This window comes from Ceratosolen solmsi, unplaced genomic scaffold, assembly GCF_000503995.2.
Source record: "Ceratosolen solmsi marchali unplaced genomic scaffold, CerSol_1.0 scaffold6, whole genome shotgun sequence".
NCBI classification, from domain to species: domain Eukaryota; kingdom Metazoa; phylum Arthropoda; class Insecta; order Hymenoptera; family Agaonidae; genus Ceratosolen; species Ceratosolen solmsi.
In genome coordinates this window covers 10,924,713-10,939,891 of record NW_011948414.1, presented here as the reverse complement: position 1 = coordinate 10,939,891, position 15,179 = coordinate 10,924,713, and the positions used below count along the sequence as shown (strand labels likewise).

The 15,179-nt window shown below is 32.2% G+C and overlaps 1 protein-coding gene across 1 annotated transcript; it reads right to left on the bottom strand.

Moving 5' to 3' along the window:
• Positions 1 to 5,349: 5,349 nt before the first annotated feature.
• LOC105368045 (uncharacterized) lies at positions 5,350 to 13,796 on the bottom strand. Its single transcript, XM_011506941.1, has 5 exons — positions 13,614 to 13,796; positions 10,448 to 10,609; positions 9,289 to 9,496; positions 7,054 to 7,249; positions 5,350 to 5,827 (listed from the first exon to the last, which is right to left on the bottom strand). Exons 1-5 carry the CDS (start codon positions 13,794 to 13,796, stop codon positions 5,635 to 5,637), a joined length of 942 nt encoding a protein of 313 aa, XP_011505243.1. The 3' UTR covers positions 5,350 to 5,634.
• Positions 13,797 to 15,179: the final 1,383 nt, after the last annotated feature.

The window sequence follows — 15,179 nt, the reverse complement described above, 5'->3', positions numbered from 1 at the left end:
TATTAAGATAGTAATTACAATTTATTGCAGTTCTATTATTTGCTTTCGTAATCTACGTAATTGCTTGAAAGTTACCCGTTTTTAACAAATTACTAATTATAAATTGATTGATAATATTCAATCGGAATGGCAACATCGCCATTTCATTAGTAACAATTTACTAATTCAGCTTTAGACTTATAGTTAACTCAACTGTTTTAATTATATACAAATAACCAGCAATAATAGTTACGCAGTTTTATTTATAAGATACAAAAGTATTTTTCATCATAAATTAATCTTAAATCAGAGGTAGATATTAAAGAAAAACGAACAATTAAATAATCGTATGTTGAAGTCATTCCTGACAATTGCAGTTTCCAATAAAAAATTTCCACGAAATAAAACTTATAATATAATAAAATATGTATTTAAAGTCACACACTCGTCCCAATATACAATCACGATTACATTACCAAAGTATCATTTGTCAAGAATTTTTCTATTACTTTAAAATATTCGATAATAAATTCGCTAATTACTATAAAGATATGTGTAATAAGTATAATTAAGCCACTGGCATCATGCAAGGGAAAAATTAACACTAACTATCGCTCGATTTTTATAAAAATCGCTTAATTTTTTGCTAATTTACTAATAAACTTAATTAGCTACGCATAAGTTGCTATTTCAAAGCCCGATCCATTATTTCATTGTCTAAGCTTTATTTATCACATAAACTATATCAATGCCTTATATTTGATTCATTTCACGTTTTATTGTTAATTGCGATCGAATGATCTTCGCGAGTTGTAATGCCGTTAATGAGTCGCTAATACTGATTTCACATGTGATATGATGGATACACATTGCTACGCGATGATATTATTATGAGTTCTAGCGTAGTTATTTGCTAAGATATTATTATTATTAAGTATCGAATTTCATTTTAAAAAATAATGTTTGAAATATAATTTGTAAGTATGAGCGCATATACTCGTATTACATCTATTATTCTATATAAGTATTACAAAATTAGTTTTTTACAAACTGTTATTGTTCGTAGTTGCAACGTTTTATAATGATAAATATGTTAAGTTATTGGGCTAGCGATTACTCAACTGTAAACAAAGACTTGACACACGCGCGCCTGCGTATACGTGAATTTTTTGTACAAATGGAGACAAATCGATCGACGGACTTATCTAACAGCTAACAGCTAAGTGAAAATCCCAAAGGCTCGACTATTTTTAACGACTCTTTTGAATTCTATAACTCATTATTCCGATCTGCAACGATATATTTTTTCCCATTAAAAACAACGTGCGCGTAAAGGCCACGAATCAAGCTTTTCCCCTTTGACCCTCGACGTACCAGAAATATACCAGAAATCAGTTAAAGGAAAGAAAAATCACTCGAGCTATCAAATAAATTCCATTACAATTACATTTTGATTCATTTGTTATGTCGAAAAATTATTGTGAAACTCAATTACAGAGGCTAGATGCGATTGTCAATGGACGTATAATCAAAGCTAATTAGGAGAAACGAATCGTATTAGCCATTATGTTAAATTACATTATACTTTCATTCAAAGTGAGATTAAAGCGACTATTCCACATTAAGGTAATTTAAGGAATTTCTCCTCTTTTTTCTTCGGCACAATTTCACAAATCAAGCTTATTCTTAAATGTTCTATAGCATTTCATCTTCAAAGTGATTCTTACGAATACATATACTTATGACATGTGGCATAACGGTTGAATTATTTTCACATGCGAATAAAATATTTTATTAGAATTTGCCACGAGTCTGTCGTCTGATCACTTTGAAAGGCGAATGTGCAGGTACGTGGGTTTCTCACTCGACCGAGAGTTATGCTCTGATGATATTCTTCAAATGTTATTTTAAGCGTTGGGAATTGATAAAAGGCATATGAAATTTTGATTGCTGTGCCATTTGTGCCAACAATTGCATTACACAATGCCAATACAACTATTTTTTAGCTACTATTTTTATTTATTAGTAATACAAAATTTTGATTCGTGATTGGAAATTACATGATAATCAAATTGGAAAAATCTTATGGAAAAATGATGCAAAAATTTTACTCTCCATTCGCTGAGTTACAATTTTTTTTTTTTTTTTTTTTTTCCCCCTCCCCAAATGCTAATTCTCGTTAAATAACAAAGTGCCTATCACAGACTGAAATTCACCTTTCACAATGATCAAATGTACAAGTACGAATAAGAATTATACGCCGAGGATGTGATTTACTATTAATTATATTTTTATGATAAAATGTGCAGGTACATCGTGGAATTCTTCGACTTTGCTATATTTTTCGCTCGGAAACGTGCGCAAATTTTTAATAATTTTTTGCAACTTGCAACTTGCAACTTGCATTGATCATTCCTTTCTCTAAAGTCTCCTCTTTATCGTCAAAAACGTGTATTTGCGTTGAGTAAAGGCGCACGACGGATGCATTTGTTTTGCTTATTCATTGTTTACTCAATGAATTAATAATTAAAAGTTTTCAAATATATGTGGCGCACGGATGCTTTGTTTGATGTATTTGAAATTAAAGTAACATGACGTCGCGTATAATTTTTGTTATTCTTAAATTTCCTGCGTGAGGTTAAACTTTACAAAAAACATCGCTTCTCCTCTCCTTTCTAGAGCATTAAATTGCTTTACGGAATTGGCACTAGGAAGCTTTCGGCTAATTTTGTATACATTTGGAATGAATAATTAATTAATAAGTGTCGGTATAACACTTTCATGGCGATCATTATTATCATTCAAACGGAAACAGAAATTATCTTGGGATAATTTTATGGTTATTACATAGTTTTTGTTTGAAGCTATTTTTTTCTCAAAGTGCTCGTTCAAATTCCATCTATTTTAAACAACGTAGAAGTCGTCACGATTATTCGCTTGTACATCTGCAAGAATCGCATTAGATTTTTTTTCTTCTGTTAAATAACCTTTCACTTTACATTAATTTCTAATAATAGGTAACAACTTAAATATACTATAATAATATATTTTAAATGGAAATACACCGTATCTCCATTAGTATTAGTTTATTATTATCCCTATTTTTCTGATATTGAACTTGCTTGATTTTTTGTTTTTTTTTTTGTTTTTTTTTTTGTGTTTGTTTGTGTTTTTTTTTTGTTTTTGTTTTTGTTTTTTTTTTTAATATATCGATTATCTTTTTATATTGAATACTGTAAATAACTTAGTCTTGTTAAATACAATTCTTATTATTATTTAACACAATTGAGCAGAGTTGTAGTGAGAAGTTTTTTTTTTTTTTTTTTTTTTTTTTTTTTTTTTTTAATTATAATAACAGTAGTATTTCGAGCGTTATTATACATTATTATTATGAGATTGTTAATCTCCTTGATTCTTCAATTATAATCAACTGAAAATTGTAGTAGATTGGCATTTTAGAATGAAATTTAATGTAATGTTCATGGTACGTTGACTACTTAATCCAATGAAATAGCTTTTAAGCATTGATTTATGACACGTATATTAATGAAATATTGTCAATTATAGGTAAGGAGCGAGTAATAATTTTATACATAAGAATTTAAGATATACTAGAAATGAAATGGTATACGTCGATCTCGAGATTGCGAAGTAAGTTGCTTCATTAGATCCGCAACATTGTCTCATGATAAGAACGGGAAACTCGTTCAATCGCGCAGGCATAGTTGAGATAATGGAATGCGATAATTGAATGAAATAAAGAAAAAGTATCACAGTTGATTAGCTAATGCGCCCGGGCGAACATTAAAACATTAAAACAAGGAATTCGTTCGCGCCATTTGAGAAACAATTTTCAATGCGCATCGTACAATAATGTAAACTGAACACCGACAACAATATAGCCGAATCCTTCTCTTAATCGGTGAAGATATTTTTACAAAGAGTTATGAAGAAATGTCGATTCTTTTCTCGTTGAACGGAGACGTGACTCGAATAGTTAGCTCAAGATGATTAATTAATCTCCGTCAAATGTGCATTTTATTCATTTAGCGCTCGAAAGTCATTTGCTGCACTGCACAATCTTGCCTCGAAAGAAATTTTCAATCAAGTCCAAGGATAATCGATTGAAGCCAATTACGTCATAATGAAAATATCATAAACATATAATAGTAATAAACGAACAAGTTTGATAAGACACGCCAATTTATATGGTATTGCATGTTGTTAATGGAATAGTACGTATTTATTGATAAATTCACGTTTCACCTTCGATAATACACGAAACGCGTACCGAAGATCTAAATTCTAGTATACAACCGCTCTATTTATTCGGCACGAAACGAAAAATAATAATAATAAAGCGATGTTCGGTATAATGTATTATTGCTTTTGGCCAGATATTCGGCTTGTACAAGTTTAATAAGAAGCTTGTTTTCTAATTTTAACGAGCAATTCGTAGTCAATATGGGCAGTTTAGTTTTGGCATCTAACTGTTTTTATACGCTTGGCTAACATGATTAAATCTCATAATGCTGCATCTTAAAATAGAGTAAGAATATTAAAAATCTATTAGTTATGGCTGGTTGTATGGATATGTCTTGTGTTTTCGAAAATTTAGACTCCGCATCGGCTTCATAAGTTTTCATAAAAATATTTTCCCCTTACTAATGATTACCTTACGATGATTACCGTTAAATAACAAGGACTTCGCTTCGTCGTCGCATCAGCGACGAACCCATACAACACGGAATCATTTAGGAAAAAGTGTAGAGAGTGTGGCACTTTTAGAATGCGTATTTTATGTGAAAGTAAGGCTTATGTACTTACAAAAAAGGTCCTATCCATTAAGAGATCCATAAATATGTTCTTTTTCTTAAAATATGCAGCTGTAAAAGACAAAATAATGGCGTGCGTAATATAAACAACATAATTCTTCCAAATTCACATAAACAATATCACACATTAACAAATTTACCTTAAATATAAAATAATTTTCGCTTGACAAAGTTAACGTGTAACAAGTTGAGATAAAACATAAGTAGCACATAAGTTTCGAAGAACCGTATAGGCGAATCAAATCTTTTGATGAATATATACCGTAGGAGTATATTATTCGTCGAATAATAGTTAACATAGGTAGAGAGGATTATCAGTTCGACATGAAATTCTAGTAGCGGTATTTGTCAAAAAAAAAAAAAAAATCTTATCAATACATCCTACCTACAATTAGAGTTACCTATAAATTCTTAATGAAACGTAGATTGATCCTCTATTACTTTTACAGACATTGGTTAAATTTTTGTTGCTACCAATGTCGAGGATATCCTAATTAACGTTCCCAAGCGCTCCCGTCCGTTCAGTAGATCAGGTCAGTACTTATTTTGACTGATGGTAACTACCATTCCTGCACTTGCGAAGCGCGAGAGGGAGGAAGAGAGACAATGTCATCCAGCGCCAATATGCTCTTTATCAATGGGACGCACACGCACACTCACTGGATCGGAATAGGTTCGCGAGGGAATCAAAGTGCAAGTAGAAAAGTGAGAGAGCAGAGATAAACGATGGATAACAATGACAAAACCTCCCCCAAGAGGCTTTGAGAGCTGAACTCGGGCTTTTACGTGCGTCGGTTGCCAATCCGACGCACGCTTATAGCTACGTAGATGCTGCGAGGCTGATGGACGTGGATTCGGTTACAGCGGCCCGGGGCTTCGCCTCCATGGAGTCGTAAAGCGGGAATTCGCAGCAAAGAACAAATTTGAGGAACCAGGGTACCTCGGAGTAGATGGCCGGCGGAATGGGGATGAGCGGCGAGGTCGACTGCTTGTAGTAGCGGTACTCGGCATTGCTAAAAAAAAAAAAAAAAAAAAAAAAAAAAAAAAAAAAACAAAAAAAAAACAAAAAAAGTGCAAGGGCTCGTGTTAGACGAAGGTGTGGACGATTTTCTTCTCATCGCGTGTTTAAGCTCAATGACAGCGGTGTTTCGATCGGGCCTCGCACACACCTTCGACGGCGAAACTTGGGCGAGCCAGCTGGGCTGGGGTTCTAGATAAGAGCACTCGAGCTTCGATTTGATGTTATAGGGGAGTTTCGACGCCTTCAGCGCGATCCCTGATTTACTTTGAATAAATTATTGTTATCACGCTCGAGACGTTTGCTTAAACTCGGATAATGAGAGGTTTGGACGACCATGATGTTGACGATTAAACGGTAATGAAAATTTCGTTCTAATCGAGAAGCTCGAGGCTTGGTGGGGAATATCATCGTCATTTATCGTATTAAATGTCATCCAGTAAAGTTTCGATTCTTCGATAAAGTAATTCTCTATAAATAGAAAAGACGATTTACGTGAGCATCGCCTGCTTAAGAATAAGTCTTCACGCCTAAGTAAGGAATTTTTTTTTATTTTTTATTTTTATGTAATGTTAAATTTTTCGTAATAAGGTAGCCGGTATATTTGCATTAAGGTTGAACTTAATTATATTGAACTTAACTTAACTAGACTCGACATGCATACACGGGGTATGTTAAATATTATCGTCGGTCTGGAAATATTTTTGTTTTTCACAATTGTAATTTTAATTTTAAATATCGCCATACAGTTGAAACAGTTAAGTTCAACGACAAATCTCGTTTTATCCAATTAATTCAATGTTATTTAAACAATTGTGTTGTTTGATAGGTTGATAAAAATTACTCGGTATGTGTTACAATCGTTAATGAGACATGGCTGAGAATTAAACCGAGAACTAATCATTGAAATTGTCAAGCCTATTGCCATCATTAAGAGTATCGCTACGTCGAATTCGTCATCTGAAAATACCGATCTCCAATTCAAATTTAATACTAGTAAATATTCTTAAACGAAACTATCCAGTTTTTAATAGAATTCATAATTTTGAATCGCAAATATTTTAAATGATATTTGCCAATTATGCATGAGTGAGTGCTCTGTTGTTAATTCCGGTAGATTCGTCGCAACATAAAAACGACGGATTGAAGGAGGAGAACGGATTGGTAACGATAACACGAACACCCCGTGATTGTTAGAAGTTGGCCAGGGCCAATACTTACTCTCTGTATCGTTCGTCGGCAGCCTTCTCCAGCAACGGCATTCCCGAGAGGAAGAGAATGATGATGGTCGTGAATATGGGAGAGGCAATGACGATCCATTCGATACCCTCGATGACGTTCAGTGAGATGACAAAGATGCCCCACCAGACGACGATCTCGCCAAAGTAGTTGGGATGTCTGGAGAGCCTCCAGAGACCTGCGATCGATTCAAAGATTAATGCAAGTGCGGATGGCAATGGTTCTATCGGTGGATCAACAATAAATACTCGACTAAATAATATCGGAAGTCTCATCGAGTTCGTTCTTTCTAATCGGGAGGGGGGGGGGGTGTGACGCGGGGAGGAGGAGCGATAGCTCGTAGCCATTGATATTCGTGCTATAAGCTACCTTCTCTTATCGGTCAAATTGCCATTGATTATTTCGAAATACGTTTACAGACTGAGCTCGACGAAACGGATGTCGGGCAGATGTAGATGTAACGCGATCAACTTTTTGACATTCAACACTTTTTCCTTATATGATAAATGGAGAAAGAGGTTGCGTTAAGATGTCATGATCGAGCGCAATGATTTCTAGGGGCTAATAGCAAGATCGATGGGAGAAAATAGAAGAGGCAATACGAGCGAGTTTATCCGTTCGTTATAATTCTCTAAATAATGCTTATAAGTTATAGTTGTAAGTATAAATTAAGAGGGTTTTCAAAGTAAAGTAGGTTAATTGCTTCGGAACAAAAATTGATTTCAAATTATAAAGCAAACGAGGAAATCTTTTTCTTTCTTGTTTTTTTTTTTTTTGTTTGGTATTTTGCTATTTTTTAAATAAAAATTTTCGTCGAAAGTCAAGATATTAATTTTTTTAACAAACTATCGGGATTATTTTACGAGTAAGTAAAAAACCAAGGCTCGTTTAATATTTGGTTCATTTTATTTGGGATAATATTCGTATTATCTTACGACGTACGTCGTTCATTGCGACCAGTGCATGAACGGGAATGTAAACTAAAGCCTCACACGACACACATTTACATCCAATATTATTGTATAAAAATATTGTCATGAGCTTTATGATAAAGCTTTAATCTTTTCTTTAAAAAATATCTATCGTAATAATTTGCTTAAAATTGCCAAAATTATGTTTAAATTATGTGAAATAGCTTACGTTACGTTCTTTGTCATCGCAAATGGCTCTAGCTAACTTATAATATTGTCATTTATAATTATGCAATTTCGCATTACAAAATAAATGAATTTCGATAATTGAACATTAACGTGAAAAACTTATTATTGCTTTTTTTTTTTTTTTTTTTTTTTTTTTTTTTTTTTTAACTGAGAAAGATAAGCCTGCGTATTTAAGTCAAATGAATGAAAATACAAGTGAAATCATATAAAGACTATTTATTGCATTGTATGATAGCAATAGAGCGAAAAATTAAATAAACTCCGCATTGAGATATTTAGAAATGAATGTACGCAAAAGTGTGTGTGTGCGCGCGCGTGCGTGTAATTTCTCGGTAAGCATAAAGAGTAAATTTTCTTGAGGCACGCAAATTCCAATATATATATATATATATATATATATATAATACGCGGCATATTTACCTCAACAGTATCCCTTGAAATATTTTGCCAAAAACATTTCTTTCTCTTTATAATATACACGGGATTGTTTTAAAATAAATTCTAACAACAATTTTATAACGCATTGCGCATCTATTTGTCATTCACCAATTTCATTTAAAATTCAAAGGCATTTATAAGCTTATTATGAATTCTCAAACTACGACAATATAAACTTGGTTGTGATGAAGCAGTTTTTGTTTTTAAGGTCCTATTCTTCACATTTTACAAACTATTCGTAAAATAAAGACAGAGGAAGATTTATAAATTCTTATGATAAATAAAATATAATTAAATAATAATTATGACGAACATTATGACCTATTTGGCCTATTTGTTATTGTAGTTTACTTTTTCCCTTTAAAACAATTGTCTGCCAAAGGCAATTGCAATTCAAGGAGATTTCTTACGAAATAGAACAGATCTTTACAGTTGATGAAAACAATGAAGGGATATTAGTTTTAGGGCTAAAACAATAACGCTCGAAAAAATGATCTCCTGCGCCATCGTACTAACCGTCCCGTATGCGCCGTCAATAAAAAAGAAATCAATTTTTTTTTAAACGGAGGGCGTAGGTCGCGCAAAGCAGCGCAAAAGAATGCAAAACAGTGGGGCTTACCGTCGTTGCACCACTTGCCGTCGTTGATCGGGTCTTGTCTGAACGCGAATTTCTGCAGGTCAGCGTAAGTCTCGGCGAGTAGGCCGACGACGAACAATCCGGTACCCGCGCTATCGAGGGTCGTCATTGTCTTCGGGGCCGGTGGTATCTTATGTCTCGGTGAGTTGATGATTATCACCGGGAGGCTTACCACATACACCCACACCGCCTTTTCAAAATCGTTGACTTACAAATTCGATTTTCAATTGCATCGTCATTTCAGTGGTTTTACACATCATGTTTGTTTTAGTTTTTAGTAGACTTTTTGTCTTTTTTTTTCTTTCTTTTTTTTTTTTTTTTTTTTTTTTTTTAAGCGCGAAAAAAATCAAGAAAATCTTTATGCATACGATTTTAATGTCGATAGGGCTGTTCGTAAGACAAAATTTTGTTGAACGTAAAGGTGCCTTTAAATTAAAATGCATTCCATTAGGATGGCCTCTTCAACGATCAATAAATATTATTACAAATCTACTAATCGAGCCATTAATAATATCAAATATTAGTTAAATAATGTCAGTGCACTTTGTTGAATATGTAAGGAATTAAAAGTACCTTGCTTCTCCTCTCCTAGTAATGTACTTTTAATAGGTAAGCACCAACATGGAATTCATGATATTTTACCGAGTAAAGACTATCAATACCTTTCGTGTCATCATTATCGGCTGAAAAATGTTGTTTTCTTAATCTTCTACGTTCTATGCTCGATCCTTATCCGATTTAACAAGAAATTTGTTTAAACGCGCCTGAAAGTGCATTTTTATAAGCACTCAATTTTCAGTGTAATTCTGTCATATAATTTCGATACAATGAATTTAATGCAAAATATAGTCTTTTTCGATTATGAACGTTGATTCGTTTATTGTCAGCGAAATATCATCAAATGAGGGATTATAAATTCGCTCGCGCTTGTATACATTGATTTTTATGCTTTTTTTTTTTATGTTTAGTTGACTTTTATTTCGTATGCAAAGGGTATAACGCAAATCTTAGGATGTTGTGAAAATCAGTGAAAATCAGTGAAAATCAGTGAAAATGAAAGGTAAGGGCACGATAAAACGAATAAAATGAATAATATAAATTATTTCTCTCGCTTCTTAAAGAACGAGGGCACATGCTTTACCTGAAATGTCCAGAAAACGGCGAAGCGTATAATGTTACTTCGACGGTCGTCGAAGCGCTTGTCCCTTCCAATTTTGACAATGCGATAAAGTAAATAACAGGAAAGTCGAGCTCCCCAGAGACAAACAAAAATAGTCACCATTAGCTGACGACTGTCGTAGGTCTGCAAAACACTCGAGAGCTTATTTTATTTTATTTTGTCGATGCTCGAATGCTCGATTAATTTCGTGCCGAGGTTTTATTTGAATATGAGCGGCACTTCCATCTACGGGCATTCGCCTATTCAAAGATTCGGGATTGGGCGTCGCTGATCGATTGCAAGATCGTCGATGCGGTCTAATTGACTTGTTGCGAGATGATTTTCTAACGATATACATTACTTGCGCTGAGCTACTTATTTTACTTTGGTGAATTTACTGTCGCGTCTAATATGCTAAATAGTGCGGTAATAAAATGGTTCGTCGATACATATATAGAGAAGAAAATTATTTTTTAAGTTCAAGGCAGTAGTCGTTCAAGCAATATATTTGGCTAAGAAATTATAATTGAAATAATAAAGTGTGCGGATAAATGGTAAATAATAGAGCCTATAGTGCTAATTTGCAAGTACAGACTTACAAATACATTTAATTAATTGCTACCACGATAAAATACTTTTTTCCTCAATTTTTTCACGAGATAAGAACACTTATATAACTTATAAGTTTTTCTCTCTCTCTCTCTCTCTCTCTCTCTCTCTCTCTATAATTACAGTGCTTATGAATAATGTCTACAAAATCTAGCACTAAATTTTAATACGTTTTTAAAAATCCATTTCTATTACAAAAATTTCTAATGTACAAATAACATAAGTAAGATGTATTAGTTTGATACGTGTGTGCGTGCATATATACAGCAATGTGTTTATATATATATATATATATATATATATATATATAACTATAATTACGAAAGCGACTCGAGAAAAATGCATTGAAACTCGTTAATAAACTTTCGAGACTTGAAAAATATCCGCAACAAAATATGAGAATAAAAATTCGATATTCGAATGTATTGCTGATGCTTATTCGTTACTGAGATTGGAGATTGTATTTTTTGGTATTTATTCAATCGATATAAACATTGGAAATTTCTATTTAATTTCATTGAAATTTTCTTGTACTGACAGTTACCACTTCTTTTTTTTCTTTTCTCTTTTAAGATAGTTCAAATGATAAAATCAATATACAACTTTGAAATACGAATTATTTATTCTTATTTTCGTAATTTATAAATAAAAGATAAAATAAATAAAAGAATTGTAATCAATTTATAAAATGGATGTATAAAGCATAAACATGTGAGTGCTAATTATAAGTTATAAAATTATAAAGTAAATGACGAATCGGTAAAATGTATAAGTCTGTATTAGAAAATGAAATTATACCGTGGATAAATATTCAAAAAATTCAATGGAAAATTGTCGATTAATAAATAATTTATTCCCGAGAGTGAAACATTGAAATATATAATACGTTTCTCAAATTCGATGATAAACCAAAAAAAAAAAAAAAAAATATATATATATATATATATATATATATATATAGATATATATATAGATATACATATAATCAATGTGCTTTCAAGGATTCAAGGCAAAGATAAAATTGTGATATACTGTACAGACATTTTAAAGAAGATATTAGAAAAATCAGGCCGACATGTTGCTTTAAATATTATTATTCATCGTAAGAAATATTTGGTAATGGAATAAATTGAAATACCGCTTGAACAAAATTTGCTTCAAATGAAACACACAACTTCCATTAGAAATCTGACATGACATGACTCACGAGGTTTCGGGCATCAATCCTTGCATTTGTCAAACATTTTAGGCAGGAAACTATGCTCTGAAGCATCTTGAACCGCTGAACAACAAGTTTTATCAATAAATCAATTATATATTTCGTATATTAGCTAATGTTATTTAAATTTAATTTAAGCTTGTATGCAAACGAAATGCAATTGATTATTTTACTCTCCTATCCATTTTACGCATTATAAATTATACATAAAACTATTGCGTAATCTATGCAGTCTAGCTTATACTTATGAAATTAATGAGATTTTTTACGAAGGCCTGATTTTTTTTCGAAACAAAACAAAGCAACCGTATGTCGAAGCAGCATATTAAATCAGCTGCATCCAATCCCGAAAATTAATTTCTACTTCAATAGCTCTGTAATAATAACACACATTTTTTCATTTTTATCTGAAATAATCTACGGAAATTCATCTAAGCACTATATTATAAAAAAAAATATTCCAATCCAATAAGGTACTACTAATTGTGTTTTCTACGTCTGCAAAAAGAAACTACTTCAATTTACATAAAAATTTAGACTGAAAAGAAGGACATATGTAGGATGAGAAGAAGGGAAAGTTAGAAAATGAAATTTTCGACAAGGCCCGATTATCTTATTGAATAGCAAAATTGCAGTTAATGGGCTATAAAATATTATGTAGAGTAGAGAAAAAAGTTTGCTCGACGGGTCACGAAAAAAGAATGACTTGAGTCAATATTCTTTCGCCAATGATAAAATCGCAATTTTGAAACGAAGAATTTTTGATATTTACGATCTCCTATACGTTTGCGGACGTTGGTGTTGAGTCCATTAATTATATTGCCGATAGGAATATCTTGAAAACTTTGTCCGTCAGTGGTAAGGAATTATTATTATTATTATTATTATTGTTGCTGTTGTTGTTGTTGTTGTTGTTGTTATTATTATTATTAATAGCCGTTATTATTAATCTGTATGGAAAAATCAAACCCGAGTGTAACTTTCCAACGCCTTCATAGGAAAAAGCTGGAATGGCGTTTGGCGTTTGGCGTTTGACGCTTACCGCTCCCATTTTTCTAATAACTTTTGAATTAATAACACTCGCAAATTAAAATATTAATGAATATTCTGAGATTTTATAGCGGAAACATTGAGCGGGCCATTGCACATACGTCCCACTTGTCATGAGTCAACATAAAATAATTTCATTGCAGATCTCTATAGATAAATCACATTCAACTTGCATGTCCACGTACATTGTCTCTAGTTAATGTACTTTCGTAAATACAAGACCTGCGGCAGAGCTATTTTTTTCGAAAGAAGGCGATGCGGCCGACTCACCTTACCGACCTGTCCGAGGAAGAAGGTAAGGAGGGCGAGGATAATGAAATTCACGCCCCCCGCAAAATCCGTGAGCTTGTCCATTTGAAAGGTGGCGGCGATCGTGAAGAAGATCAGCTGCATGCCGACGGTAACGATCGCGCTTACCGCTAGGTGATCCACGTCCAGGATGTCGACCGCCATACTCGCGGCCAACCCCTTATCGCTGCTGCTGAAACAACGAATTGCGGAAGTACGTTAGGGTGCCACGGTAGAAACCCCACTCTATCCCCAATCAAGTCGCTATATGTCTCGGGTATGCGATTGCACACACCCATATTTAATGCATCCAAGCCACTTTAGTTTCTAGCCGAATGAAAAATGACAGAATCTGCTGGGTTTTAAATATAAAATTTATTAGGCATTCTAGAGCGATGCGTTGGGAAAATGCGATGAGTATGTAAATGTCATTATTGCAGTGAAGAATAAGATATCTACGTAATGGACGATTGAATATAAAGTTTTAAGTTTTCAAAAAAAATTTCGTTACAACGCTCGGAGGTACTCTCCAATTGTTATTTTGGATAAATTAAAGAAATATTTTATATACATATATATATTAATTCTTTATGAATTATAAATATATTAGCACACATATTATGGAGATTGTTGAATTTAAATATAACTGTTGTAAAATTCATTCTAAATCATATAAATTTTTTGTAACCAAAATTCGTCGAAAATTTAATTATTAATCAATTCAAACTAAGAGGCATTTATATTTCAAATATATGACATTTCTATATTAGTTAATGTCACTGCAATATCATAAATTCAAATAGCATTTTAAAACTTAAGCTACAGTCATTTAAAAAAGGTAAACAAGACTTGACTTTCTACATTAAAATTATCTGTAACCAAATTGTATGTGTGTTTGTGTGTGTGTGTGTGTGTGTGCGTGTGTGTGTGTGTGTGTAGGTGTGTAGGTGTGGGCGCGTGGCGCGCGCTTGTGCGTGTATATATATGTGCGTGTGTATTCTATTTATATATGCGTAATAATACAAATTCATTACTATTAAGTCATTTATTATAAAATTTACAAGAAAATGGAAATTTTCTAATGTATATTTATATTTATATTAAATCTATAAACTATTTTAATTGTTATATTTCATAAACTATTATATGTAGTTAAATTTTCTATAATTATAAATGATATAAAATATTTTTATAATTAAATTTTAGTCTATTAAAGCTTAATTATTGGAAAATCATCTAAGACGTAAATGTATTATGAAACATTTTATATTATCCTTAACAACAAATCTTTTGGCTTTTGATACTTTGTGTTTTATCGCTTTATAAACTTGTATATATTTACATTATTTTATAATAGATTTACATATTTTATTAATGATCTATAAATAAATATTTAACTGAAATTGAACTTAAATTGAAAAAAATATAATAAATGTTTTTTATTTAATAAGTGCATATATGTAAAGAAAAAATTTTTTAATTTTTGAAATTTTTCTATTTTTGCACTTCAAATAAAATATGAAGAATTCAATTTCAAGTAAAAAGTTT

Coding starts and splice junctions, on each gene's coding strand:
- LOC105368045 (XM_011506941.1), bottom strand. CDS start 13,796: ATGGCGGTCGACATCCTGGACGTGGATCACCTAGCGGTAAGCGCGATC. Junction 9,497..10,447: donor CCGTTTTCTGGACATTTCAG/GTAAAGCATGTG, acceptor GATTTTGAAAAG/GCGGTGTGGGTGTATGTGGT. Junction 7,250..9,288: donor CGGCAAGTGGTGCAACGACG/GTAAGCCCCACT, acceptor AATCGATCGCAG/GTCTCTGGAGGCTCTCCAGA.